The sequence below is a fragment of the Elgaria multicarinata genome, chromosome 7 (assembly GCF_023053635.1).
Source record: "Elgaria multicarinata webbii isolate HBS135686 ecotype San Diego chromosome 7, rElgMul1.1.pri, whole genome shotgun sequence".
Taxonomy (NCBI): domain Eukaryota; kingdom Metazoa; phylum Chordata; class Lepidosauria; order Squamata; family Anguidae; genus Elgaria; species Elgaria multicarinata.
In genome coordinates, this window is record NC_086177.1 from 99,009,365 (window position 1) to 99,037,292 (window position 27,928).

The 27,928-nt window shown below is 45.9% G+C and overlaps 1 protein-coding gene across 1 annotated transcript; it reads right to left on the bottom strand.

Annotated features, from left to right (window-relative positions):
* Positions 1 to 17,957: 17,957 nt before the first annotated feature.
* KLHL38 (kelch like family member 38) lies at positions 17,958 to 27,620 on the bottom strand. Its single transcript, XM_063129913.1, has 3 exons — positions 26,181 to 27,620; positions 23,145 to 23,250; positions 17,958 to 18,378 (listed from the first exon to the last, which is right to left on the bottom strand). Exons 1-3 carry the CDS (start codon positions 27,528 to 27,530, stop codon positions 18,092 to 18,094), a joined length of 1,743 nt encoding a protein of 580 aa, XP_062985983.1. The 5' UTR covers positions 27,531 to 27,620; the 3' UTR covers positions 17,958 to 18,091.
* Positions 27,621 to 27,928: the final 308 nt, after the last annotated feature.

Consider the following 27,928-nt stretch of genomic DNA (forward strand, 5'->3'; position numbering starts at 1 on the left):
GAAACCTTGAAACAATTGATAGATGCATCCTTATGGGCCAAAAGCACAACTCTTGCCATGCGCCACACACATGCTGACTGGGTTTGCACAACACGCTAACCCACACTCAAGGGTTGAGTGTGGGTTGTTGTTGAACCATGAGTTGGCATGTTGTCTGGACTTTTTCTGCACGGTCACTTATTAAACATGCAGTATGGCTTATATTTCTCAAATAAGCCACCTTGAGAACCCATGGTTTGTTGTTGGGTTGTTCAGGGTGGTTAACAAGGCACTCTGCATGGTTAACTAACCACCCTGCAGAAAATGTCCTGGGTTCAGACAACATGCTAACTCATGGTTCAACAAACAATCCATGGTTCAACAACAATCCATACTCAACCACTGAATGTGGGTTATTGTGTTGTGTGAAGAGCTCCACTTTGTGTTGGCCCCACAATTTCCATTGTCTGCATTGGAGATAGATGGGATGAGGAAATTATTATGGTGTATGGGCTGCAACATAACTGACTGAAATACAGATGCACAGACCTGTTATGTGCATGGGGGTTGTTGTAGTTACTTAGTAGCAAATGTGTAGTGGTAATATTTGAAGCATTCCATGTCTCCCAATCCTTTTCAGGAGGAGACTTTGATGAAGATGTGGATCAGACTGCTCTTCCAGGAGAAAGACTGTCAGTCTAGAAAACACAGCCTTTGAGGAGGATCCCCCAGCAAAACTTCCATCCCCCAGTCTTACAGATCTCTGAGACTACAAAATTTGGTAAGAGCTCTTTAACAGTCCAGCCAGCTCCTCCACAGTCAATGGAGCTAACCACACTGCAGATCGAAACTGCCCACATAAGGGTCCAGTTGGCTCAGCCTGTTGCTGAGACAACATCTTCCTATATTTCTAGTAGGAGAGAGCTCCTGCCATCAAGCTCTCACTGAGCTATCTATGATCCTGTTGTAGCTGCCCTTTATACAAGAAGGTTTCTGCCTTTACCTAGCTTTCTGTGTCTGAAGTACTTATCTTAAGTGGACTCTACCTACCTAATACAACTTTGCCTGTCTTGACCTGACTTCTACATAGGCTGGATCTCCTTGCTAAGATCTGATGCTGTTAGATGACATTAGCTTCCCCTGTACACCCCAGGTAACTGCAGAATGTGACAAAGTGCCCTGAGATCCTAATGATACAGGGCAGGATACAAATGTTTTAAATAAATAAATAAACTTCCATCAGCCTTAGCCATCTTAGCCAATGGTGGGAGATGATGGGACTTGTAGTCCAACAACATCTGGAGGGGTACAAGTTTGCCCACCCTTGATCTAGCATAGGGTTATCTACTCTGACAGGCAGCTGATCACCAGGATCTTGGGCAGGGCCGGCCCTACCATAAGCCAGAGTGAGGCAGCCGCCTCAGGCAGCAGATGCTGGGAGCAGCATCAAAGTGTTGGAGGAGAGAGCTGTGTACTCAACGGCTTGTTCTGTACCCTCTGAGCTAGCCTGATGCCTTCTGGTGTGGTGGAAGATGCTGTCCCATCACCAGAGTTGAAGAAACATACAGCTGCCAGTCCAGTTGGGTTTTGTCCATGGAATGGAGAGGGCACCATCTTGTCCTTTACCTCAGTCAGCAAAATGTCTTGGGGTGGCCCTGGGTCTCAGGGCAAAGGTAATTCTCAAGTCTGCTTTCTGAAACCCTTCACCTGGAGATGCTGGGAATGCACCTGTGACCTTTTGGATGCCCAACGTAGAATCATAAAATAGTAGAGTTGGAAGGGGCCTCTAAGGCCGTCGAGTCCAACCCCCTGCTCATTGCAGGAATCCACCTTAAAGCATCCTTGACAGATGGTTGTCCAGCTGCCTCTTGAATGCCTCTCGTGTGGGAGAGCCCACAACCTCCCTAGGTAACTGATTCCATTGTCGTACTGCTCTAACAGTCAGGAAGTTTTTCCTTGTGTAGATCATAGCATACGAGCTACGGGTTCAGCTCTACTTCCAAGAGGCGCCTTGTACTGGGAGCACTGACCTGAGTCCGCTTTCTTTCGGCCAAACCGCAAATGTTATCCTAAGCATCTAAGTGATCTGAATCCAGGGGAAAGCAATACTTGCCATATGTAGAAGGGACAGAACACCGTCCCAGCCCAATTATCAATTGTACTTCTCGGCCAAAGTAAAAGAAACATCTACAACAGCTAAAGTGATTTCTCAGGGCTCAGCTTGACTGATCTCGCAGAAGAGTTTGCCTCTGAGTACAGCAAAGCTTTGTAATTTATGCCAGCGGTGATTTCCCAAAATAGAAAGCAAAATGAGAAATCAGAGACTTGTTTTGCTTGCTTCTCCTTAAAGCCTTAGCACTAGGGAACCATCTGTGTGAAAAGCACTCCAAAACCTCCTCTTCCACATTTAGCATTTTTCTAAAAAATATATTTTTAAAAATCTGCTGGACTTTTGTCTGAGTTCTCAGATCCAGGACCACAAAGATTAGTGTGCAGCTTGATCCTAGGCGTATGTATTCATTTTTAAGAAATAACTTGCACTTTGTTTAACGGAATCGATTTTCCAAGTCCACATTCCTTAGGGAGCAATCCTTGCGCCCGTGCTTGGGAACAGTGGAAGTTGGTGGCTCCAGTGTCAGTGAGGCAGGGATTCCGCTCCAGGTTTCAGTCAGAACTCTAGCTATTCAAGGGGCTTCATTCTGCTCTCCAGGGTGGGGGAGAAGAGCAGCAACGCTTTCCTGGAGAGCAGAATCCCGTTTAGGGCACATGGTGAGGAGCTGCTGCCACCTCTACATTTGGCAGGTGCTTGCAGGAGGGAGCAGTGCGCTAAGTAAGGGGAATCCCCGTAGCTCAGTGGCAGAGCATCTGCTTGGTATGCAAAAGGTCCCAGGTTCGATCCCCGTCATCTCCAGGTAGGCCTGGAAAAACTCCTTCGTGAAACCCTGGATAGCTGCTGCCAGTCAGTGTCGACAATAATGGGCTGGATGGACCAATGGTCTGACTCAGTATAAGGCAGCTTCCTATGATCCTACACTGCCTTGTTATCTCCAATCTGTGATGAGAGATAACAAGGGGCTTCCTCTGCTCATGGCTCGCTCTCCCATTAGGAAGGCTCACATCCACTGGATGCCACTCCTCTTCCCAATGGGTGGATGAGCCGTGAGCAGGAGCACCCTTTGTGAGCTCCGATCTGTGATCAGAGAGGCTCCCCTTGCATGCTGCTCCCCTTCTCAATGGGAGGACAGGCCATAAGCAGGGGAAACCCCTTGTTATCTCCAGCCTGTGATTAGAGATAACAAGGGGATTCCCCTGCATGCCTCTCTCCTTCCCAATGGGAGGATGACCCTTGAGAAAGGCAAGCCTCATGTTATCTCCAATCTGTGATGAGAGATAACAAGGGGATTCCCCTGCATGCTGCTCCTTTTCCTAAGGGGAGGGCACGCGGTAAGCAGAGGAAGCCCTTTGTTATTTCTGATCACAGATCGGAGATAACAAGGGGATTCCCCTTTCTTAGTGCACTGCTCCCTCCTCCCTCCTGCAAGAGCTGGCCAAAGGCAGAAGTGGCAGGAGCCCCTCACCATTTGATCTGAATGGGATTCTGCTCTCCAGAGAAGTGCGGCTTCTCTTCCTCCACTAGCAGAGTCCTTTTCTCTGTGCTGGGACAAGCATGCAACAACATGCCTCTCTCAGCACGGAAAACAACTAAAATGGGCGGGGGTGGATGATGCAGTGAGCATAACCATGCCCGTTGCTGTCCACGCGCATGGCCACATTCACTGGCCATCCAGCACATGGAAGGTCTGGTTAGGGGCAGAAAGCTTCTGAAACTCAGGAAGGAATTTCAGAGTCAGGAGGCTACTACGGAAAAGGCCCTGTCTTGTGTACCTACCAAACTAGGCTCTCTCAATGCTAGGACATACAACAGGGACTCTCTAGAAGTTTGCAGATTTGTATCTTGAATAGATGCAAAAGAAGGCAGGGCTCCTGCAGCTTTAACTCTTGCGATGGAAAGGGAATTTCATCAGGTGCTGTGTGCATGCAAATGACACCTGGTGAAATTCCCTTTTCTATGCAACTGTTAAAGATACAGGAGCCCTGTCCTTCATTTCCATAGGGTCGCCCTACAGTAATGTACATGACTTAACTTATTTCAAAATTTAGTAGGCCAGCCCTGCTGAGTTTAAAGCCTCCTCCCAAGTCCTACCCAGATGCCACCCACTGCCTCCTGCTGTTCCTAAAACTGACAGGGCCATAACCGGGGTGGGGTGAGGTGGTTTGCTGGGGAGGGGCTGCACCCCCTAAATTTTATCTACCCCCCTATTTTTTTTAACAAACGAATCACAAAAAAACAGTTCACAATTTTGTCTTTAAAAGTCCTGCGAATCAGATGAACTGCTCCCCTTATTTTTCTGCCCACCCAAACGTTTAAGCTGGCTACAGGCCTGGGACCCTGACCCAGAGGACACCTGAACATCCAAAGTCAGGCCAGTCATCCTTAATGAACACGTCCCTCTGTTTAATAGGAATGGGTTCAGCGAAAACATTTTGTTCCAGACCGTCCTGGATTGGCAGTTGTTTGAAAAACCCAGATCCACAACCTCTCATCTCTGTGACGGATGAGAGGCTGGGCGTTTAACCTTAATCCATAGATGAAATTATTTCTCCCCCACCCACCCAGTTTAGCTGTTCTTGTATGCTCTCCATTCCTAAGTCCTGAGCCTTTTGCAGGCAGCTGCTGGATGGATTCCATGATCTGCGTTGGCCTTTGCATGTTCAAGTCTCCAAAGTCACATGGTGCTGTAACGTTCTGTACTTGCGTGATGTTTGTGTTCGGCTCGATGCTTCTTGATGCCTTTTGTTTTCGGATACAGATGCAGGACAGAAGACTCTGGTATTGTTGCTGATATGAAAGGCCTTTTCTATCCTTTCTGGCTGGACTCCAGATTTGCCCTTCGGTGTCCAATTCTAATGGCTGGTATATATTTAACATCAGTAATGTGTTGGGCACAATCCAGAGCATTGTGATTTGCATTTGGTGGCTAATGCAAAGATAAATAGTTGACAAACAAGTAACAGGGTTGATGTAGAGCAAACCTCCCCATACTGGGTGCCCTCCAGATGTGTTGTACTACAACTCCCAGCATCCCCAAATGCTGCGAGTTGTAGTCCAACACATCCAGAAGGCACCTGGTTGGAGAAGGCTGATGTAGAACAGAAATGGCCAACGTATCAACAGCTTTTAAAAACAAATAGACGTTCAGGGCGGATAAGGCTATCATGGTCAAACTATGTGATACATTCCAGTGGAAGTTACGCTCTCTTCTTTCTCTCTCTCAAAAAGCAAGTGGCTGTGGTCCCCTACGTATGCGTGGTGGCAGGGCCAGCCCTGCCTTTAGGCAGGGTGAAGCAACTGCCTCAGGCGGCAGATGCTGAGGGGTGGCAAGGCGTTGGGAGCTGTGTATGCCACTTGGGTCTTCCTTGCACTCCCTAACCTAGCCTGTTGTGAAGGATATTGTCCGACAGCAGGTGTAGAAGTAAGATTCAACTCTCAGTCTAGTTGGCTTCTGTATGTGGGATGCATGGGGACACCATTGTGCCTTAGCCTCAGGCAGCAAAATGCCTCTGGCCAGCCCTGCATGGTGGTCGTGATCCAGATCAGGACCTGTGAGTAGAAAAGAAAGAGAGGGCCAAGTACATAATATGTATTTAAATTATTGCATCATCTGACCTCAATGGCTGGGGAACAAGAGCAGGAGAAGATGCCTTCATGTCCTGCTCATGGGCTTCCCAGAAACATCTGGCTGACCACTCCTGGAAACAGGATGCCGGATAAGACGGGCTCTTCTGATGTTCTTAACTTGTGGATGTTCTTAACTTGGCAGCCAGTCACTGCTTGTTGCCATGCTCTTGAAATGCAGACATGCACATTCCTAGACATCCTATAATGTTCTCTACTCCCATCCACCCCCTTTGTTTAAAACCAGCAAACTCTGTAGGACTATTATCGAATGACATCCTATTACAGTAACCTGTCGAACAAGGGATGGCTGAACAGAATGCTTGCTTCATTCACATGCTGCTCAGCCATGCTCTCACCCACGTGATGCACAATAATGCTCAATGTGTAACCCTGAGTGCAGGCTCCCGGTTTTTGAGAGCCCTTGGGCAAAACACCCTCAATGGACACCCCCTCTAGTGAGTCTACCTTCTCACCAGCATTGTCACCAGGTGCAATTATTCCTCCTCCTCCTCCTCCTCCTCCTCCTCCTCCCTACTACTTGCTTGCTTGACCGTTGAGCCAATGAACAAGTAGGCAGTGGCATCTTCTGATCCTCCTTCTCACCATCAGTGATGCCTGGGCCAGAGCGAGAGGTGGGTGAACACTCAGGTTGCCCTGGTGAAGAGGAGGAGCAACTCCAGGTGGTTCTTGTTAGCAGGTGCATGCTGGGGTGGTAGACCCTTGGTAGTTGCCCGACTATACCTACCCTTGATAGCCCTGGTAATCTGTCCCAAGCTGGCTGTGTTCTCTCTCCTTCTGCTTGCTCATAGCCCCGCAACGGCTGTTGCTTATCCTTGGAAACTCCAGCAACAGCATGTGGAGTCTAATGGTCTCTCCACATGAGTGAAATAAAGCACACTCATGACTAGCCATTCATGGAAGTTTGTGGGTCCTTTTGACGTCGTCGTCAACCTCCTGCACATCTCCCGCACCTTCCCCCAGTTATTCCATTCTAACCCCCTACCCCCACCAAATGTCCTGATTTTTCAGAAATATTGCAGGATTTCCTATCATGTGCACCCACTAGAGGGCGCTGTCCCATTCAAGGCTATAAGCACCAAGAGGAGGCGAAGTTTTCAGTTATAGACCATGTGGCCGTCCCTCTCTACCTGTGTAATGCAGCCCATTACAATTGAGCAAGAGAAGCAGGAAGCAAAGCCCTGGTAAGGCAACACGATTTCCCCTTAATTTAAAGAAGCCCTAATAGTTGTTCCCATGTTTGGCTCCCCACTCCCACAAAAAAACCTCAATTTTGATAAATATTTTGAGAACTCCCACCCCACTCTACCAGCAGAGACCCCCTCCTGCCCTCTCCATTGGCTTGTTTTGGCTCCCCTGTGCCCACATACACAACGTTCATTTCATTCATAGGGGAGTCAGAATGTGTTATTTCTCTTGAACTGCATTACTAATACCTGAAAGGGTCATAAAAGGGCAATTGTGAAAAAGAACAGATGCTCCCTTTTTACGCTGGGCATAAAAACAAGATCTTACTTCTTCTGGTCTCGATGCAGACAAACGACTCCTGCCACGCCTACCATGTTGAGCACTGGTGAACTTATACAGCATTTAAAAAAGGATTTATCTCTTGTTTATTTTTAAAAAAATTAATAGGGGAGGGAATATCCTCCAGATCATGAACACCACATCTTTAAAGTTAAGGGGGAAAGTAGAACAAACCCACACGCCAAACACATAATGTACTCTAAACAATCAGTTGGTGTAAATCAGCGAAAGTGCACCGACATTAATACAACTCTGTTGACTCCCTACCCTTCCAGCCTGCTGGGGCTTTATTGCTTTTCAGGAGAGTTCTTCAAGCATTGCTTACCTAAGATGGATGCAGAACCTCTTTCTGCCCTGGGGGCCAAATTCCATTTCGGAGAAGCTGTCAGTGGCCTCATTCTATAGGTGGGCAGGGCCAAAGGCGAAGGGCCAAAATACTAAAAATGCTAGCATATTTTAATCTACTTTTCTTATTGCCAACAACTAAGGGCATCTTTACATCAAGGGGAAATCACATTTCTTACCTGGGCATTTGTGCTTCCTGCTTTTTGGTGTGATTGTTATGGGCTGCATTACATGGGCGGTGAGGGGTAACCATGTGGTTTCGATTGGATACTTCCCCTCTGTTCAGTTCCAATGAGACAGCACCATCTAGTGGCGGAAGATCCTGCTATTTTCAAGATAGCACTTTAAAAATGGTTCTTTTCATGGCACAATTTCCGAGGAATACTGCGGGAGACATCCTGGTCGTTGAAGAAAACTTTTGTGAGTGGCCAGTCTTACAGGATCAAGGTGAGAATCACGTGCATGGTATCCTGAGAACCTCTTAGTTTTAAAAGAAAGCCCATTTCTAGAGCACATGGAATTGGGTAAGGATTGGGAGTGGGTGGGCATGATGGGCAGACTTTGGACCAGACTGTTGTGTGCCTTGGGTTGGATCCAGACTTAGTCTTGCTTAAAGCAGGCCCATTGAAATAAATGGAACAAATTAATCATAACTAACTTATTTTGATGTGTAAATGTGACTAAGAATAGATCCAACCTTCTGTGGGCCAAAATAGATATAACTGTAAGGCACAATCCTATGCCTATTTAGACAGGAAAAAATGCCCTAGAACTCCTAGCATTCCCCAGTCACATTTTTCTGTCTAAACATACTTAGGATTGCACCCTAAATCTACATGTAGTAGCTTTGTCTCCCCCTTTTTTACTCTAGCGTTGATGTAGGGCCCCCAATTCAGATCAGGACCGTAGCATAGGGTACAGGGGCTTTTAACATCTGGATCGGGGCCTTGTTCCTACTGTAGGGTAAAAATGAAAACCGAAACACCCTGACAAAGTTGCTAGACACACATTTAATGTCTATTTGGGGCTTGTCTCTTCTGGCCTAAAGGGAGCTTTGTGAATTTCACTTTGCTATCAAAAGTAGCGAAATGAATTTGACACAATTCCATGTGATAATTCGGGGAGATGTTTGCTTCAGTGCCACATGCTTGAGCTTGGGAGTGTGCAGCCTTAAACAACCTAAAACTACAAAAAGTATTTTGGTGATGCTAACATATTTTGGTGATGGTGGGGGTTTCTTAAGGGACTACAACGAATATTCCTGCCTCTTAGTAGTAGAGCAGGAGAGCGTTCAGCCTCTAAAATTGTAGAAAAATAACAAAATGCAAACAATAACAAACAAACGTGCCTACACAAATAGTGTGCAAATGGGATCAGAAAAAATTATGTCATGTGATGATACAGGCACTAGCCAATAGGTGCCCGTGACACTAGATTTCACAGCCACACTCTACACTGCATCCTTGATTGCAATAAATGCATCAGCTGGAGGGAGGGGGGGGGTTTGAATGATTTTGTCCCTCTGGGAATGTGTCTAAATAGAGAGGAAAATGCAGGTTCTCTGGAACATCATAAGAAGATAAGAAGTGCCCTGTGGGATCAGATCAGAGGCCTAACTCATCCAGCTTCCTGTTTCTCACAGTAGCAAACCAGCTGCCTCTGGGAAGTCCCCAAGCAGAACTTGAGGGCAATAACCCTCTCCCATTGTTGTTCCATAGCCACTGGTATTAAGAGGCAGGGCCGGTGTCGAGGGTAGGCAAGCTTGGGCACAGGCTGAGGGCCCACACTCCACCAGGGACCCACTGACAAGAGCCTCCAGGACTTGCTCCTCCTCGTCTTCATTGCATCCTGCCTCCTCATTGCTATCATTTGCTTGGTTGACAGGCGGAGAGCCAGCGAACAAGTTGGCGGTGGCATCTACTGCTCCTTCTCACTGTTTCTGCTGTCTGAGGGGATCAGCAGAAGGGGGGCAATCGCATTTCCCTACCGTCCCGTTGCTCTTCTCCCTATTTCACTTCCGCATTGGGGATGACCTCAAGTTACATGGGGAAGTGTGCAGAGACCACGTGGCCCCTCCAGAACAATGGGAACAGCGCCCTTTACAGCAGAACTTTCCTGCACGCAGCAGGAAAACTCGATAAATCCCGTCCTATTTCAAAAAAGTCGGGTTTTGTGTGGCTTATTTTAAGACGTGAAAACAGGGAAATGGAGTGGGCGACACGCGTCAGGAACGCTGCATCGTCGAAATGAGCCGTGAAGTTCGCTAAGTGTCCAATCGAGAGCATGGGATAAGACACTCGTCTGACGATGCTCTATGTCAGAACAAGAGGCAGGTGAAGCAGGTTGCAATGGTGAAGAGGTGGAGCAGGTCCAGGGGGCTCTTGCCAGCCAGCCTTTCCCAGAGGGTGGGCCCTCAGCAGCTGCCCAACTATGCCTACCATTGACGCCAGCCTCGGATGGACCATTGGTCTGACGCTTCCTGTGTTCCTATCTCACCGCTTCAGTAAAAGGGGAAACAACAAGCCTGATTCCTGGCCCCATCCCACTGCCTTCTGCCTGCTGGAAGCTAAGCACCTCTGTGTCTCTTTCCTGGAGTTACAAGCCCTTGGCTCCTTCCATGGCTGCCAGAACTGCTGATGTGATTTATGGCCAGAGTTGCTTCCAAAATGCAGTTCGTTTTCGAAGCTGTTTACATTCCCAACTGGAACTCGCTTCCCATGATCTGCTGTGATGTTCACCCAGCTGGGGACTCGGGTAGTACGCTTCTCTGGGTTTGACTAGGGACAGAGGCAGCAAGGGCACCTGTTGCTGCAAGTCTTGCTGTCGCCTCGTAACATTTTCCATCTCTCTCTCTGCATCTCTGTAGCTACATGTGAGTGATTTGTCACCTTCCTCCCCACCCACACAAACACCAAGAGCAACACCGCCACCCCTGGCACTGTAGGTGCTGGGACTGTCACATGAAGAGCGTACAAGGTTGCCTGCACTCCTCTGACCCTATCAGCATAAACAGATCCGTTTATTTCCAGAAACTATGGATCGTTATTGACTGCAGCCACCTTTCACCCAGACAGATGCACTGCGGTGGGAGTTCAGCTTCAAAACAGCCACGGCCTGAAGCTAGGCGTTAGACTAAGAATAATTCAATAACTAGAACAGTGAAATTATCAGGGTGGTGGTAAAGTTTGGGGTACAAAATTTTAGGGGTACAGTCCCCATAGCCACACCCCCAAGGAGAGTTCAAAAATGCAAGCAGCTGTGTTGTGTGGTTGTGTGTGTGTGTGTGTGTGTGTGTGTGTGTGTGTGTGTGTGTGTGTGCTTCGGCTATGGCAGCCTTCCTCAACCTGGGGCGCTCCAGATGTGTTGGACTACAACTCCCAGGAAGCCCCAGCCAGCTCTGCTGACTGGGGCATTCTGGGAGATGCAGTCCAACACATCTGGAGCGCCCCAGGTTGAGGAAGGCTGGGCTATGGGGTGGTATATAAATGCAAATAATAATAATAATAATAATAATAATAATAATAATAATAATAATAATTTTGCAGGAGTTTCTTTTTCCACCACCACAGACAAACCTCTCAAAGTCTTCAAAGCCATTCTAGCAGTTTTTATCTCCTCCAGGAGCAAGACTTTGGTAAAGCTCATGGGTTTTCATTGTCCATTCATGACCAAGCTACCCCCAAAGACTTTGTTGCTGGGGAAACAGGGTGGCCACATGCCCTCTTTTACAGAGGACAGTCCTCTATTTTTGAAGGGCTGACCAGTCCAAACCTGGTTTAAAGATAAAGAACCATTAGGAAGGAGAGCCAAAGGGCCTTGAAGGAGCCTATCAACAGCGCCCGGACAGCAGTCTGAGAAGGCACATAGGTCACCTGTCCACCATCTTCCTCACTAGGGTGAGATGTACTATATAATATCTATTTCAATTATAATAATTACAATATAATATTTTTATGTAATGGCTCTATAATAAATTTACATCTCTACATATCAATTAGAACATGTAAATTTCATTCAAATAGGTGTTCTCTTGTGCCTTCTTTTTTTTAGTGATGCATGTCCTCTTTTTCGTCAGTTCACAAGTGGCCTAGTCACTTTCTCCACACCATGCATACGTTGTGCACTTCGACCACGTCTCCCCTTACTCACTTTTTCTCCAAGCTTAACAGTCCCATTGTAAACTTTCCTCTTAAGGGAGTTTGCTCCAGCCCCTTGATCAATTTAGATGATAATGGGTAGTGGACTCTGGTACATAGAATCTTACACTATAAGGAAAACTCTGCAAGTCTCTTTAAGGTGCCACAAGGTTCTCTCTGTGTGTGTGAGTGTCCCCAAATTGACAAGACATTTGGCATTTATAAAGCCCACCGGAGAAAGCTTTGCGGCAATAAAACTAAGTTCTGCGGCTGGCTGTGTTCTTCCTAAGCACTCTGTGCAATCTACGCCCACCATTTGGGTTTGCTAGTTTCTCTGTTTATACAAGCTTTATAGCTATGTAATCATCCCGTTCTCTGTTTACATGGAAGATTCACACACGGCGCAGCAACCATCGATGGTAGATACACTCGTCTTCAATTCAACAGAATGATTAAAATTTGAACCAGGATGATCAGGGGTCTGGAAACAAAGCCCTATGAAGAGAGACTGAAAGAACTGGGCATGTTTAGCCAGGAGAAGAGAAGATTGAGGGGAGACATGATAGCACTCTTCAAATACTTAAAAGGTTGTCGCACAGAGGAGGGCCAGGATCTCTTCTCGATCCTCCCAGAGTGCAGGACTCGGAATAATGGGCTCAAGTTAAAGGAAGCCAGAGTCCAGCTGGACATCAGGAAAAACTTCCTGACTGTTAGAGCAGTGCGACAGTGGAATCAGTTACCTAGGGAGGTTGTGGGCTCTCCCACACTAGAGGCCTTCAAGAGGCAGCTGGACAAGCATCTGTTGGGGATGCTTTAGGGTGGATTGTTTACTACAACTTTATTAGATTGTAAGCCTATGAGGCAGGGTCTTGCTATTTACTGTGTGGTCTGTGCAGCACCATGTACATCGATGGTGCTATATAAATAATAATAATAATAATAAGGGTTGGACTCGATGGCCTTGTAGGCCCCTTCCAACTCTGCTATTCTATGATTCTATGAAATATATATGGGGGAAAATATTTTGCATTGATTTATGGGAACTTTATGCAGTTTGTTTCTTATTCTCATGTGGTTCTTGTCGGCAGAGGCCGGGCCATGTGCTATGAGGGATGCGAATAAATTGTACTTTTGCCCATAATAATTTATGGCGTGATTCCTCTAGGGCAGGCATAGGAAACTTTTGGGGTTTGGTAGGTCAGAAACTAATGGCACCTGCAATCCACCCCTGATGCCACCAAAATTGCAGCTGCTGCTGAAATTTGCCACGGTAGCCCCAGCCAGGAATTTTCTTTGCAAGCAAGGCCCATGCTCCCCATGTACTTTGTTTGCATGGTAAATCGCTGCATTGTGGGTTTTTGTTTTTTGTTTTGCCACTGTAGGAAATTTGAGAGTGGCAGGAGAAGAGCGGCACAAAAATGGCCAAGGAGCTGCATGTGGCCGATATATTGCCTTCTCCTTATCTAGGGGATACTATTGAGGTGGCGTTGAATGGGGGGGCTGAACCTCTTGCACCAGGTGGCCCTAACATCTGAGAGAGGGACCAAGCCCTGTGAGTGACCCTTCCTACTGTGTCTTAGGGTATATCCTGTTTACTGTATCCCAGTCCTACTGAACCAGGGGGCTGTCTTCACGGTGCTGGGTTGGTGGTGCTCCTCCACCAAACCTCACTCTTTCACTGATGCCCAGTGGTGGTAACTTGTCCTAATGAGGGGAGGCAGCGCGGGCTTTCCGCTGACCAATAGGGGGTCACCTTCCACCCATGAAATGCCCTTGGAGTGGCTCCCAGCAAGGACAGACCAGTGGAAGAGCTGGGCTGATCTCGTTCCAGCTGGAAAAGTCAGGGTAAGTCCCTGAGTTTTCAGCTGTGGATCTTTGCCTCTTTGCCCCATTGAATCTGTGGCCGCGCCATCTAACTGACCACCCCAGGGCAAAGATGACATTAAGACAGCCCCTAAGTTGAAGCCATTGAGAACCAAATGCACCCATGTTTGCGCAATCCGGACATGAATTTCCAAAAGTGCACCCTGACTTCTATTTCTTCATCATACTAGAATGTTACAAAATCCAGGTACTGACGTGTGTGTGTATAGTTATAACATCTCATTGTGAATATTGCCCTTAATTTGTCTATGCTTGGATCAGCTTCTTGGGTAGTAGGCAGACCTTAAGCTTCATCCCGCGTACCTGCTTTCCTTGGATTATCCCCATAGCACTAAGCTTTTGCGGTTGTTGTTGGCCTTGCTACTGGGCGACAACAATCCTTTGCATACCAGGAAGTGAGTTTAAGGGGGGAAATGTAAAAAATCATAAAAAATCAACAGATGACCCAATTCAATTCAAATTTGGTATGCTTAAAGCTCTCCCTAATATCTATTACTGTGCCAATTTTGGTGTCTTTATCTTTAAAGCTTCAGCAGATGTAAGCATTTCTTTAAAATCCTGCTCCTGTGCCCCAGCGGCAGCTCGGAAGATACGCTCAAAACGTAGGGGCTAAACACGGGAATCTTTTGGCTTTATTGCACAATTAAGGCAAGATGCTTGGGAGTACTTCACAATCAAAGCAGATTAGAAAGTGGAAAACTTCTGAGTCCTTTGCATGCAATTCACAGTGATTGCACAGTATAACGCTGGTGTGATAAAGCTCCTTGTTGTTGTGTGCATTTTTCTGGAAGCTGAACAGGAACAGCATGGCCTCACTTGAGCTCCTACAGCTTCCAGTAGCCATGTCCCATCCCGTGATGTTTACTCTGTCTATTGGAATATGAGCTGAGAAATATTCACAAACTCAATGGCATAGAACCCCTTGTGCTTTTCAGTGTTTTCGGAGCACTGTATATGTATGTCATAACAACACAAAGCAGACACATTCTTCCTCCTTAACATTTCTTGCCACATTGTGAAGGTGGTTAGAGAAAGGAAAGTCTAATTCAGCATCAATATTTGACCTGGCTGAGTCCACTTTACCACTGTTTTCCGCAGAGCAGCAACATTTCTCCCTGCACTTTCCTTCACCCTTCAGCATAGTAGCCATGTTCAGACGGTCGTATCTCCTCCACTTATTAAGCTGAGATATCCATGAGCCTTTTGCCTGCTTTCTCAGCCCACTTGTCAGCTACGATGAAGCCAGCAAGCTTTTAATTAATCATAGTTTCCTAGGGTGACCATATGAAAAGGAGGACAGGGCTCCTGTATCTTTAACAGGAATGTAGAAAAGGGAATTTCAGCAGGTGTCAATTGAAGAGGATGAAATTCCCTTTTCATCACAACAGTTAATGCTGCAGAAGCCCTGCCCTTTTTTGTATCTGGTCACTCTACTATAGCTAGTGTAGCTTTAACTGTTGTGATGAAGAGGGAATTTCACCCTCTTCAATTGACACCTGCTGAAATTCCCTTTTCTACATTACTGTTAAAGATACAGGAGCCCTGCCCTCCTTTTCATATGGTCACCCTAAGTTTCCCATTTTGTCCGAACTGGGAAACAATTGGTTATCCACTCCCTAACAAGCCAGCCTATTAAGCCAACTTCAAATCATGGTTTAATATCCTGCCTTGTTCCAGAGCGGTAACCATGGCTTCCTGTTCAGATGAAACAGGAAACTATGGTTAATAAGAGGCTTCATGGTTTAACTGAACGGTCTTTGTGCATGAGCAAAAGGCTTGTGCTTATCTTGATATAATAGGCCAAGATATAATTGTCTGAACTGGCCATTGTCAGGAACTGGACACAGAAATCACCTTTAAACTAGGCTTGGCATTACTATGTAGCACTATTGGGCAGCTGCAGGTATCTCAGTGCTTTGGCAAGACCAGTGGCTAACAACTGAGCCAATCTCCCTTTAAGAAAACAGCTGCGCCTGGGAGCTGCTATTTTAACTTCCCATGACCTCCCTGGCAAAGCATTGTGGCTGACAACCATTACCCAGAGGACCTTCTCTTCTGCTGCCTCCAGACTGTGGAATAGCCTGCCGGAGGAGACTCATCAGCTTGGTAGTCTTTTAGCTTTCAAGAAAGCTATCAAGACTGATCTCTTCCGGCAGGCCTATCCAGTGGAATTTTAGGATGCTTTTAGGATGTTTTTAGGATGTTTTTTAACAGTGTATACTATGTTTTTAATCAGTATTTTATGTATTTTATGCTTGCTGTTGTTCCCTGCCTCAATCCAATCGGAGAGGCGGGTAAGAAATATAATAATAATAATAATCATAATAATGGTAAATTAAGATCATGGTTCCATTCATACATCTTTTCTTCAAAAATTGTCAGATGCCAAAATCCCCTTTCTGTTGAACCTGCTGAAAGTTGAGACCAGGCAAGGAAACACACACACAGAGACAGAGAGAGAGAGGGAGGGAGGGAGAGAGAGAGGCAGAGCTGGAATCCTTATTTATCTTTCCATCTGTTTATTTCATAATTTTGGCAGGTCTGTTTAATGAAAAGGAAATGAGAAATGCATTAAAGTGATAAACATTATGGCACAAGGAAAACACTGCCTTTGGAACCATCCTTGCGCCTGACATTAAAAAACAAGGGCATAATAACACCCCAAAGAATTCTGAGGAAGATCAAAGCAAAAAAACTTTAACAACACAAAAGGTTCATGGGCAGTTAAGAGATTAAAAGCTCCATCAGACAAGCATTTTATTGCATGCTCGTTACTGGGCACTCATGGATTTTCGCAGATCCCTCTCACGACATCGTCTGCCTCCTGCATCCCTCCTGCCTCTTCTAGCCCCAGTAAACACCCCAGTAAGTCTGACTTATTTTTAAAGATGGAAGTTGCAGCTATCCCCTACTGTGTGCAGGAGAAGCAGCGCGATCAAAACAGCCCACTGAATGGGCCACATGCATTGTTTACTTCCTCTTTCAAAAGAGAAAGTAATGAGGATAGTGTGTTTTTAAGTTTTGAAACTTTGTATATTTGTTTTAATGTTTACTGGTTTTAACTTTTGAAAACTGCCCAGAGAGCTTCGGCTATGGGGCGGTATATAAATGCAATAAATAAAATGAGGAACAAACGCGGGGGCGGAGAAGTGACGATAAGCAAATGCGATTTCCCCCTCTGTGTTGAGTCTCTAAGTATGGAGCAAGAGAACTGAAAGAAGACTGGGGGGAAAATGCTTCCTATGAGGCTTCCTCTTCCAAAAGAGGAAATGTATCACTAAAAATGAGGACAAAAGAATGTGCTGATTTGCATAAAAAAATCATATGCTAATGAATATTAATAGATGTCCTTTTAAACATAATCATTATAATTTAAATAGAAATACAGTACATCTCTCACCATAGTCATACCAGTACATCTCTCGCCCACACCACTGTGGGTGGCCTGTGTGCCTTGCTCAGTCTGCTGACTAGGTGCTGGTGATGGGCACCTTCAAGGCCCAGCTCATCCTTCTAATGGTTCTTTATCTTTATACCAAGTTTGGATGGGTCAGCCCTTCAACTAGAGGACTGTCCTCTGTAAAAACAGACCACCCTCTCATCTCCCAAGCTGGGAAGTTTCTGCTAGCTTCTTACACCCTCCTGCCTGCCATCTTTCTTTTTCCTTGTTCAGCTGATCTTAGCAATGTTTTTGAGGCTGATTTGAAGCTGTCACTCCATCCCCACCTGTTGCCTGCCTCCCATACTCCTTCCTTCCATGACAAGGCCCACTGGCTCATAATTCCACTTCAGAGTTGGTCCATTGCCCACAGCTGCCCAACTATAACATTGTTTCTGAGTATCATTCACCATGCCAAGCAGGCAGGATGTGGGATGTTGCTCTCTAGTTTTCCAACTTTCCAGGATCCATTTCTACTTTTATTAAACATCATTTAGAAGGATTGATCCTTTAATAGCTGGGCAAAGGGGGAGAGCTTCTAAGAAAGCAAGAACACTTAGGTTTAAGATCATGCACATGGAGACCAACCAAAAGAAACTGTTGCCCAGATGGTGTTGTTCAGAAGGCCCACCAGAATCCTATGCCTGACCTTGCTCTGTGTCACCACTTCCCAGAAAGGCCTCTTGAGGCTGTGAGGAACAACCTCAGAAGGCTGGACAGAGAAGAAAGGGCATTTTTGATGTCTGAGGTAGAAAATCCAAATGATATCCCTCATAGCAATAATTAATATTAATAAAATTAGACAACAGAGCAACCCTCAAATCTGCTACCATGAGGTAAACATCTAACTTTACCTCATGGTAGGGTGGGACATAGGAGTCCAAAAACAGGGAACCAACTGACACGCTAACATCTCTAGCCGATCCTTCAGTCTTTTTTGTTGGCTTCCTTGGCAGGAGTTTACTGATATTCTCCATGTAGTTCGCAGTCTGGGCTTTCTGCTTTGGGAAAACATTCCCCCTCTCACAAGACATTAGTGTAAGGCACACACTGCAGTGCAAGGCATCCATGGTCAAACAGTTGGTGCGGTAGCTTCCCCTTTGAAGCCCAGGTGTCTGTCTTGGGGTCATAGCATTCGAGCGCATCCGAGTCTTCGATGGCATTGTCGATAGTAAGGCAGCGGCCTCCAGTCAAATACAGCTTCTCATTGATCACCGCAGCCCCGTGATGCATCCGCCTGTCCTTCATGTCTGCACACTTCACAAATGTATTTGCTTTAGTGTCGTAAGCAATGACTCGCCTGGTATACCCTGGGGGGGGGGGGAGGGGAAGGGAAGGAAGACCAAACGATTATGAACGGGAAATGTCCTTCACATCAAATTAGAGAGGCTACTTATGCATCACCAAAAAGAGGGGACAGAAGAGAATACACAGTTGCTTAAAGTTTGCATACGCTAATTGATTCAGAAATACATTTAGACAGAAAAACTTCTATAACTATTTAAATTTATAATTTAAGTAGTCTCACCATCGTGGGGAAGACTGTGACCATATGACCCATCTACCTGCTCAGTCTGCTACCCAGGCATTGTCGATAGGCAACTTCAAGACCCCTGCTTTCCTTTCTTAGGATATTTTCCCCCTTTAAATCAGACTTGGACTAGACAGCCATCCAGCACCTTCAAAAGGAGGAGGTTCCTCTGACAGCCCTTCAAATGGAGGACTGTCCTCTGTAAAGTAGGACACCTGGCCACCCTACATCAAACGCATAAAGAGGAGCACCAGAGTTACACATGCCTCTGAAAAGGAGGCTGGTTTGCATGTTAGTAATTTGGGCCTAGATCACACATGCAGTCAGCAGTGTGTCTAGTGTTTGATCATGCCACGGTGTGAAAGCTGACCCAGGTGTCAAGCCACTCCTGTGAATAGCTCTGTCCATTTTGACGACATGTTTATGACCTTCCTTCCTTATTTTTTTTTTGGGGGGGGGGCAGCTTACAATCACATGGTGAAAATGACCAGAACTGCCATGTCACACAATGGTTTGCCTGTGGAGTAGCATTAGGGATGGTGAACCTCTTTCTGCCCAAGGGCCAAAACCAATTCTGGAAAAGCTCTGGGTGGGAGGAGACACATTCCAGTGGTGGGCAGGGCAAAAGCCATGGGTAGGGTGACCGTATGGAAAGGAGGACAGGGCTCCTGTATCTAACAGTTGCGTAGCAAAGGGAATTTCAGCTGGTGTCCTTTGTGTGCATGCAGCACCTGGTGAAATTCCCTCTTCATCACAACAGTTAAAGCTGCAGGAGCCCTCCCCTATTTTGTATCTGGTCACACTAGGCAGGGCTCCTGCAACTTTAACTGTTGTGATGAAGAGGGGACTTCACCAGCTGCTGCATGCACACAAATGACACCTGCTGAAATTCCCTTTTCTATGCAACTGTTAAAGATACAGGAGCCCTGTCCTCCTTCTCATATGGTCACCCTAGGCATGGGGTCAAAATACCACTACCACCACCCCAGTACTGAAGATACCAGCATATTTTAACTTAAAGCTCTTACTGCCAGTAACTCAGCTTTAGGAGAGGCGTTTCAACCTTTTAGAATGGGGAGAAAACATGCAAAAGCCAGGGAAACACCAAATGACTGGGTTATTGTCAGGGAAAGGGGGTGTAGCCATTTGGAGGAACCCCAGAGAGCTGGATTGGGACCCCAGGCAGCCCAGACTGGGACCCCAAGCAGGCCAGATTTGGCCTGCGTACCTGAGTTTCAATTCCCCTGCTCTACATGGTTGTATTTTCAAGTGGCTTTCCTTCTCCTGCTTATTTATATGAACTGGGCCTCTGCAAATCCCCCTGTACAAACCCTCATCCAATCCAGTTATCAAAGCCAAAGTCATCTCCACACTCTTCTGCTACTTTCCTGCTCCAGGGAATAGCCATGGCAGAAGCCACTAGCCTAACCAGGGAATTCCTGCCATCTTGACTGGGCTGGTGGTCGGAGCACCGGTTCTGCTGACCTGGGTCAGCAGCTCTGAGGACGCTACACCCTGGAATCTTCCAGTGGTTGAATTGGTCACCCGGGTCTTTCTGCTCAGCTTGCTGTTAGCTAGATTGACTATAATGGGAGATAATTTGTTGCGTGAGGAAGTGGGCAAAGGCATGGATGGACTTCCTCCTTTTGTTCCTGCCCCCTTACCTATACTCTTAAGCTTACAGAGATCTAATGAGGATTAAGATGTTTTTGCTAAATCTAACCTGGTAAACAGCTCAGTTCTAAGATCTTGCAAATAGGCCTTAGAAAGCCGTTTCTTTGCCCAGTTGTTATTAACAGCCATGTTTTAGCATGCAGTGGTTGAACTCAGAACCAGTGTAGGTTCAGACACAACTGCAGTAGGTGAGAACAACACAAAAGAAAGCAATATTTAATTAAAACCAAGAATCCCATTACTGGGGCCAATCAACTCTGCTTTGTTTTGATATGAATTGTCCAAGGAAGGCTTGAAATACATTGCATGGTTTTTAAAAACAAACAAACAAAAATCTGTTTGTTATTATTGTGATTTTTCAGTTCCAGGCACTGATAAGCCACATACAACTGGATGATGTTGCGGCATATTTACTTGGTAAATGAAAACTTATCGGCAGTAAATCTCTCTACTTTAAAAGAGAATGGATTATGTTTGAAATTAGATTAAATGTTTCTGCGAATTGTAAAGTAAACCAAAAAAGCTTATGGCTTAAACTTGTCAGCTCAATTATTTGCAGAAAGCTTCAGAATAAATGCATTTGTAGACACCATTTATTTATTTATTTTTTTAAAAAATCTCATTTCATTTCTGCTCTCTTCATATTTTCGGCTCTCTTGTTTTCCCTCATATGGAGCTATTTCATACATTTTGCTTTCCCAACAAAAAAAAATGCATAAAAGAAAAGCATGTATACCAAATGTATACTGATGCATGCCTATCACAATATATTGATTTCTCCATATGTATATATGTGTTCAAAAGCCTAAGTCAATTGTGGCTGTGAGGAAGTCGAGTTCTAGATCAGAGGTGGGCAACTTGCAGCTTTCTAGAAGTTTTGGTTTATTTGATTATTTATTATTACATATTTATACTGCCCAACAGCCTAAGCTCTCTGGGCAGTTAACAACTAAAACCATAAAATCCAGTTTAAAACTTTAAAATCACATAAAACCAGAATAAATTACAGTCCAGGGAAGGCTTGTTTAAAAATATATGTTTTTAGGAGGTGTTTAAAAGTTATGGGCCGCTACAGAGAAGGCCCGCCGTTGAGGTTCTTCATGGCAACATTCTTTCTGTGTTGGGATGACGAGCAGGGCCTCCTCTGAAGATCGTAAATGTTGCCTGGGAGTATACAAGGGAAGGCGGTCTATTAGGTATCCTGGTCCCAAGTTCTTTAGGGCATTGTAAGATAATAGCATGACCTTGTACATGGCTCGGTAGCTAACAGACAGCCAGTGCAGTTCTTTTAGCACTGGTTTTATGTGGGCAGAGCTAGGTGTCCCAGTGAGCACCCTAGCTGCTGCGTTCTGCTTCTGAACCACATACCATTTACAAGTTCCAGCATCCCTCACCATTGGCAGATGGGAGTTGTGTGACTCCTCAATGAAAGAGGCCAGTACCGGTTTGAGGAGGCCCTTGTCACTGGCAGTCTGATGCCACCCCCCAAAGCTTACTGGGGGAGGCATACAGTGTCAGGGCCCAGAGGCGTTCTGGGAAAATTAAGATGGCAGCAGCTGCAGCTGCCTCACCTGGCGCTTCTCTTCAAAGTGCCGCGCTGTCAAAAACAAACAAACAAACAAACAGGAGTAAAAAGTCTGGTGTCAGCGCTTGTGGTCCGGGCCCTCCAGGCCTAAGCCAGAGGACTTTGTGGCAGGACATGTGTGACCTGCCACAAATTTTTGCTGTGTATCCAGCCTAAAATGAGTGCTCCTGGTTGTGCATGTGTGTCCCCAAATGATGTTGTCTTCAATTTGTAACCTTCCTGTATTTTCCTTCTGTTTCTTCCGTCTTTTTCCTTTCCACAAAAATATCTGTTAAGGTAGGGTGACCATATTTGGGAAACCAAAAAAGAGGACACCTAGTGTGTGTGGGGGGAAGCAGCTTTCTGAGTTCTGCAGAAAGTATGTTATTCCCCCGCCACCTTAAAGAACCTGATTGGAGTGGAGGAGGGGAAAGGATTTCATTCTGCACCACCACCATCCACTCCAATTGGGGCCTTTTCTATAATGTCCATGAATGACCCACTTTCCCCTTTAAGACCTCAATTGGAGCTCAGGATGAGGGGAATGATGTGCCTCAAGAAAGCATGTCATTCCCTCCTGCCATGCTAATGGCAGCCTTAAAGGGGAAGGTGTGTCATTCCAGGACATTATTGAAAATTATAGAAAATCCCCCCTGACACCATGGAAAGAACAAAAACCAGGACAAATCCGGGGAAATCCTGACAGTTGGTCACCCTAGTTAAGGAAGGAAAGATGGAATATCTCTGCAAGGCCTTTTGTCTGGTAGGACTTGGAGCCCTCTGTTAGGAAGCACCCTTGGATTTAAAATAACATGCCAAGTCTTTGCTCCAGAAGTAAATATTCTAAAACAACTCATACATCACACCATTGTGTGGAAGACGTGCATCCCTGCTGGTTCAGTCTGCTGTTCAGGTTCTAAATTTTGATGGGCAAAAGTTCTCAGAGTCCTTTAACTTTAAATTGGACTTGGACTGGACAGACTTGGACTAGACAGAGAACTGTCCCATGACAGCCTGTCAAACAGAGGATTGTTCTCTGTAAAAAATATAAGAAAAAGGTCACCTGGCCACCCTAGGGACAATTTGCCAGCCATTTTGAAATAGCTCCTCTGTACGTTGAAGGCCTGAAGGATAAAAGAAATAAGTCCACAAGCTACAAAGCACTGCACAACATTTATGCAGGCATGACTGCATTGCCAGTTGTAGAAAGAAGCTACTCTGCGGTGTCATGCAGTGAGGAAGAAATAATCCTAAACCAGAGCATTTCAGTTATGAAAACCACCTCAGAACATTTAAATGAACGTTACCTCCAACAATATAAATCCGGTCTCCAATCACAACCGCTGGCGCGCAAACGTTCTTGACCATTCTGGTTTCCATTCGGAACCACATGTTCCTAGACACGTGGTATACCTGAGGAATACAAAGGGCATAAAATGGACACCTGGATTTGGGGTAAAACAGCATGCCTCATTGTCAGTGGAGGCTGGTGGCTCTGATGTCAGTGGGCAGTGGATTTGCTCCAGGTTTCAGTCAGAACTCTAAAGGAGGTATCCAAAGTGATTTGCTTCACGCCTTGGATAGCTCTTTTAGAGTTCTGACTGGTTCTCACTGAAACCCAGAGAGGATTCACCACTCCTCTAACATTGGAGCCACCGTCCTGTGTTGCTAATGGATCAGCCCAGTCTCCTTCCTGCAGTGAAAGGCGGTGTGTTTGCATCCCTACAGATTTTCCTAAATGGGAAAATATATTTCTCTGTCCTGGACCAATTAAGGCCAGAGATAGGCAACCTGGCAGCCTTCAAATGTGTTGTACCACAGCCCCCCATCATCACCAGCCAGCATGCCCAGTGGCCTCACTGGCTAGACATGATGGGACTTGTAGTCCAACACATCTGCAGGGCACCCGGTTGGAGAAGGCTGAGTTAAGGTGAACCAGGTACATGATCAGGTTTAGCCCGGCCCCATATCCAAGCTCTTTAACACCATATAGCATAGCAGGGGAAGGTTTCAGGAAGGTGAGAAAGGGAGAAAAATATATATTATTTTTGCTTTCCTCTTTCCTGAGCCAGAAGACCTCTGTTCCAAGCTGTCTGGAGCCATGAAGAGTAGCACTCCTATTAGGGGTCAGGCATATACTGGGATATTTTACTCCTTTCTGTGTTCCAATGTGTCTGTATTTAGGGTTACCAAGTTTTCATATCAGAAATTTGAGGCTTTAGGGCAGGGTGAAACGGCAGCACCTTTGTGGACACAAGCAGGCAGGCAGGCTGTGGGTCCTTGATAAGAAAATCTGAACATTGGGTTGCTTGCACTCTGCTCATCTTCCCTTGTAGCTATGGTGGTGCCTAGAAGGGGAATTTACTCTAATAGCTGAAGCTTCTTGATTGCTAAAATGCCGTCTCCTAGAAAAAAGGGCTGCAGCTCAAAAGTAGAGCATGTGCTTTACATGGAGACCTTACTCGGTTCAGTCCCTGGCTTCTCTAGATAGGGCGAGGAAATGCTCTTCTCTGAAACCCTGGAGACTGCTGCCAGTCATTGGACTAACCTTCCCCAATCTGGTGCCCTTCAGGTGTTTCAGACTACAACTTCCTGAAATTCTGTCCATTGGCCATTGCCTCAGACTGCTAGTAGCCGAAGTCTACCAGATTGAAGGAAGCCATGTAGATAATGCTGAGCTAGTTGGCTGACACAGTATAAGGCAACGGCCTGTGTTCCAGATCACGTGGACCATTCAATGTGATGAAGCCAACTTAAGCAACTTTTGATGTTCAGTTTCGCTTTGTTAAATTGGGCGGGTTGGATCCACATTTCATTAGAGCAGCCCCATTGAAATCAATGAGATAAGTATGTCATGATTCATTTGAGTCCCATTGATTTTGATGGGTCTACTCTAAGTGTGATTAAATCTGCATCCTACCCAATATATGCGTGCTGAGACACATATGCAATCTGAAACTTCCCATGTCTAGGAATATCTCATACTCCACACAGATGTGGAGTATGAGATTCCTGCATTGAGCAGGGGGTTGGTCTTGATGGCCTTGTAGGCCCCTTCCAACTCTGCTATTCTATGATTCTATATTTCAAGATTTAGCCTTTGATAGGCAGTTGCCCTACCATGGCTGGAGCATTCCAGATTTCATGCTTATACTCATAACAGCAAATAGACACCCTGGATCGCTTGCTGCACTATGGTGCCGGCCACTTTGGTGGGCCTCTTAGCAAAGTGTAATTGTGGCAGTTCATTAAGTTCTTAATAATAAAATAATGGCATATGTAAACGAAAATAAATTTAGCATTTCTGGAGAGGGAAATCCCAGCTTAGCAAGTGCATTTGGTTATCGATTCCATGGAACTCATGATCCATCGTCAAGGTAAACCAGGGATGGCAAACGTCTTTCAGCCCAAGGAGTGGGCAGGACTGAAGGCAAAAGAGAGCAGGGACCAAAAATACCACAAACCCCAGCATATTTTAGCTTAAAGCTCTAACTAGGGGCATGTCTACACTATGGGGGGAAGCAGGGAGGATCTCACGATATGCTGATCGTGAAATCCTCCCCCTCAGCCCACATGAGCCACACGACATCCCAGGCATCGCACCCATCGTGGCAGCCATTTTTTTATTAAAGAGAGAAGAGCTGAAGCGCACTTGTGCTCCAGCAAAAATTAAGTTTTTTTTTAAAAAAGCTCCACCCCCGCTCCCCACTCTACCCCCGATGGCCCTGGACTCTTCCCATCCCGGCTCCTTCCCTCTGTTGACCTCCGCTACTTGTGGGAAAGAGGGAAGAAGCTGGGATGGGCGGCCACACCACCCGTGGGCCTTGGGATCATCCCGGGATGGCGGGAAAAGCTGGGGAAAAAGGGCCTGCCGATATCCCAGGGAAATGGAGGGATCAGCCCTCCCTGCTCCTGGGATGCCCTGTGCATCATGTGGACACACAGGGATGATCCATGGGCGATCCCCGGGAAATCGACTGGTGTAGACATGCCTAGGTCTTAGGAGAGGCATTACAACCTTTTATAATGGGGGAAATGTGCAAAAGCCAAATGATTGGGAGCTGGAGGAAAGCGACTGGGGCTAGGGAAAATAGGTGTGGCCATCTGGGAAACCTCAGAGGGCTGCATTGGGGATCCCAGCTGAGCTGTATTTGGCTTGCGGGACTGAGGTCAAACACCTCTGATGTAAATGATAGGCTTTTATATTGACTACTGAGTCTGGACACAAATCATTCACTTTGGAAAAGGCAAGAGGAGCCAAATGCATTCAGTGGCAATGGTATCAGAAGCCTGGAATCATGCAATTGGCATAGTCGGCTGGGATGGGGAGGACCGGGAGGTACCTGTATGAGCCGGACAGGGTTTTGCATCATGTCTTCCCCTCCAAAGAGATAGATTCTTTGGTCTTTGGCAGCCACAGCGGGATGAAGAACAGCAACGGGCATATTTGTCATGTGTTCCCAAATGTTGTAGATGCTATCATACCTTTCCATGGAATTTAAGATTTCCTGGTTTTCCCCGATGCCTCCAATGGCAAAGACGTAATTTTTGTAGGCGATGCTCCTGTGGGAATAGCGTGGAATTAGCATGGGTTCTACCAACCTCCACTGGTTCAGTTTGAGTGAGAAGATATGAACACTGTCGGTGACGTGATCCTTCCCATTCCCTATGGGAATGCCTCCGAGGAGATAAACGTTACTGTGCAAGCTCACTGCAGAGGCCTTGTAGAGACGTGTTGGGTATTTGGCAAGACTCAACCAGTGGTTTGTCTTCTCATCATACAGCAAGACATCCCTTGTCGTCTGTTGGTTGTCTTTGCGGCCACCGACCAGAAGGAGGAATTCCCGGTATGAATATCTCCGAGGAACATGCCACATAGGTTTAACATCAGGAGCATTGATGCTGTACAAAGAAAACATCTGCCTATTGGCCAGCTCCAGGATATTTCTACATGCAGGGGATGACTGAATTAGAGAGTCATTGGCGATGAAGTGGAAGAAAAATGTTGGATGGACGTATTGAAGCCTTACCTTCTTGAACAAGTCTTGGATGTAGCCTCGACGTGCCTGCAGGTCATGCCTCACCCAAATCATAAGAGCCTCGAAAACCTGTTCCTCCTCTCCACAGAGTTCATCACTTCCAAGATAGTCTATCAACTCCAAGGCGCAAAGTTCTTTCAGGTCTTCGGATGTGGCTACTTCAGGGAAACACTTCAGGGCCATTGCTTTGGCTTTCTTGTTGAGATGCTCACAGTGCAAGATTTCTGAGAGTCTACTGAGGCTGAGGCAGTTGTTTGGGGTAAGTTGGTCCTGGAGGTAGGCCGAACAGGCCTCAAAGAGTTTTGTATATTGGAGCATGGAAGCAGTCTCCATAAGATACAAAATATTCTCTGCCGTCATGAGAACCTCTCCTGTGTAAACATAAATTATAATAGAATGGAGAATGGCTGAGTCAATGCCTTTGAGGTTGACTTTTTCTTGACCACTCTCTTTAAAGTTGTTGCAGAACATTGCTTTGAAGTATGGGCTGCTTGAAGCAAGAACATTCCTATGGCAAGGAATTTCAATGTCACTAGTGCACAGAATGACATCAGTTAGGATTCTGTTTTGCCGCAAAACGTTGAGCTGCTTTAGCAGCTCAGAGGAGAAATCCTGGTCCTTGAAGAGCAGGTCTTTGGGGGAATTTTCTTCCATAGTGGAACCAGACAGATGTCATCAGCAGCCAAGCATGAATTCTCTGTGGTGTTTCATCAAAACACTCAACGTGAAGAGTCACGGAGCAATGGCCCCCTATAAATATACTCCGTCTAGTGCAGAAATGGGAAAATGAACTACACACATCAGTCAAAGGGCAAGTAGATGAAGAAAAAGGCACACAACATCTTCTATAAAATAAACCAGGTGCTAGGCCAGAATTCTGGAGCCTGATTTGGCACCCTGATTAATACAAAATATTTTTTAACAAAATGTTAATGCATATGCTGCGAGATGAACATGGTGATTAGTGGCTCAAACACAGAGCAAACATTTTGCTCTTGATAAATATCTGTAAATGTATGCCTATAAGTCTTCCATTCCGTTGAAACACTTAA

Excerpts from the sequence above, each read along its gene's own strand:
- KLHL38 (XM_063129913.1), bottom strand. The coding sequence starts at position 27,530 with ATGGAAGAAAATTCCCCCAAAGACCTGCTCTTCAAGGACCAGGATTTC. Across the intron at positions 23,251-26,180 it reads ACCCTGTCCGGCTCATACAG|GTATACCACGTGTCTAGGAA; the intron begins GTACCTCCCGGT and ends TGTATTCCTCAG. Across the intron at positions 18,379-23,144 it reads CCGGATTTATATTGTTGGAG|GGTATACCAGGCGAGTCATT; the intron begins GTAACGTTCATT and ends CCCCCCCCCCAG.